The 1,540-nt window shown below is 41.2% G+C and overlaps 1 protein-coding gene across 1 annotated transcript; it reads right to left on the reverse strand.

Moving 5' to 3' along the window:
- Nucleotides 1-228: 228 nt before the first annotated feature.
- Nucleotides 229-1,165, reverse strand: LOC116629703 (olfactory receptor 2J3-like). The gene is given in 2 exon segments (XM_032399943.1): nt 229-961; nt 963-1,165. Coding segments are annotated over 2 exon segments (936 nt in total).
- Between the last annotated feature and the right edge of the window lie 375 nt (nt 1,166-1,540).

A 1,540-nucleotide genomic window follows, 5' to 3' on the forward strand; every position in this document is an offset into this window, starting at 1 on the left:
TGGACACTAATATGGAATTATTAAAGATTAAAAGTGGTACAAATAAAAAAAGTTATCTTTAAGTAATATTTTCAGAATAAGCCAATAAAAAGAATCCAAATTTAGGGTTGAACTTTCCTTATATGCTTCTGAGTTGTAGACCAACATAAATATCAAAGAAACAGGGAAACCACCCTCCAAGTAGGACAAGACTCTGAACAAAAATTGCAGGACAAAAATTGTAATCTGTCACATTTCCCTCTCCCACCCCACGAGTCTCCTTACTGACCCTCTTACATCTTTGTTTCTCAGAGTGTAGATTAGAGGGTTGAGACTAGGGGTGACAACAGTATAAAAGGGGGCAATAAACTTGCCTTGATCTTGAGACTTTCCTGATGGTGGCTGCAGATATATGCATATGGCTGGAATGAAAAAGAGGGACACAACCATAAGATGGGCTGCACATGTCCCAAAGGCTCTCTGAAGTCCTGTGGTTGACTGCATCCTCAGCACAGCCCGGGCAATGGCACCATATGACCTGAGAATGAGGATGAGTGGTATGAGAACAAAAATGGAGCTCATGATCAGGAGGGTCAGCTCATTAACACTGGTATCAACACACGATAACTGCAGCAGTGCTGGAACTTCACAGAAGAAATGGTCCACTTGGCGATGTCCGCATAGGGGTACCCAGAAGGTAAAGGAAGAATGAAGTGCTGAGTTGGTAAAGCCACTGACCCAGGAAGCCACAGCCAACAGGTGGCAGAAACGAGGGTTCATGAGGACAGCATAATGCAAGGGTCTACAGACAGCTGCATAACGGTCATAGGACATCACCACCAGGAGGACACACTCTGTGGTTCCCAGTGCAAGGGAAAAGTAAAGTTGAATCGTGCAACCGATGTAAGAAATGGTCTTTTCTGGGCCCCAGAGGTTGACCAGCAACTGAGGGATGGAGCTGGTGGTGTAGCAGAGATCCAGAAGAGAGGTTTGAGAGGAAGAAGTACATGGGAGTGTGGAGATGGGTGTCCAGGTATGACAAGATCATGATAAACAGGTTGCCTATCAATGTCATCAAGTAGAATATCAAGATAACCACAAAGAGAACTATCTCCAGGTGAGGCCACTTGGAAAAACCCAGTAGAACAAAGTAGCCTTCAGAACTTGTGTTTTTTTCCCTCATCATCCATTTTTTTCCTGTACCTGAAGGAAGAGTCATAAACTCAAAAGCTGCCCACTCATCATCAATCCCCTACCTGCAGACTGGCAAAAACCTATGACATTTCCAAATATTGCTCTTATGACAGGAACATTTTTATAGTTTTATTTTTATGTTTCATTCAGATATTTTTCCCGTTGTGGGTAAAATCAACAACTTTTCAAGAGAATGAGTTCTTTTCATGCATCCCTAAGTTAGTATTTGCATGAATAAAGATTAAAGATTACAGTCCATGGGCAAAAGACAATTTTCATGAAAAATAATCTTTTTAATTTTTACAAAAAGAAACCCTTTCAATTTATTCCTCTTTTATGTATTTTGGGGTTACTTCCAGTTTTTTGG

The sequence above is a fragment of the Phoca vitulina genome, unplaced genomic scaffold, assembly GCF_004348235.1.
Source record: "Phoca vitulina isolate PV1807 unplaced genomic scaffold, GSC_HSeal_1.0 scaffold2304, whole genome shotgun sequence".
Lineage (NCBI taxonomy): Eukaryota > Metazoa > Chordata > Mammalia > Carnivora > Phocidae > Phoca > Phoca vitulina.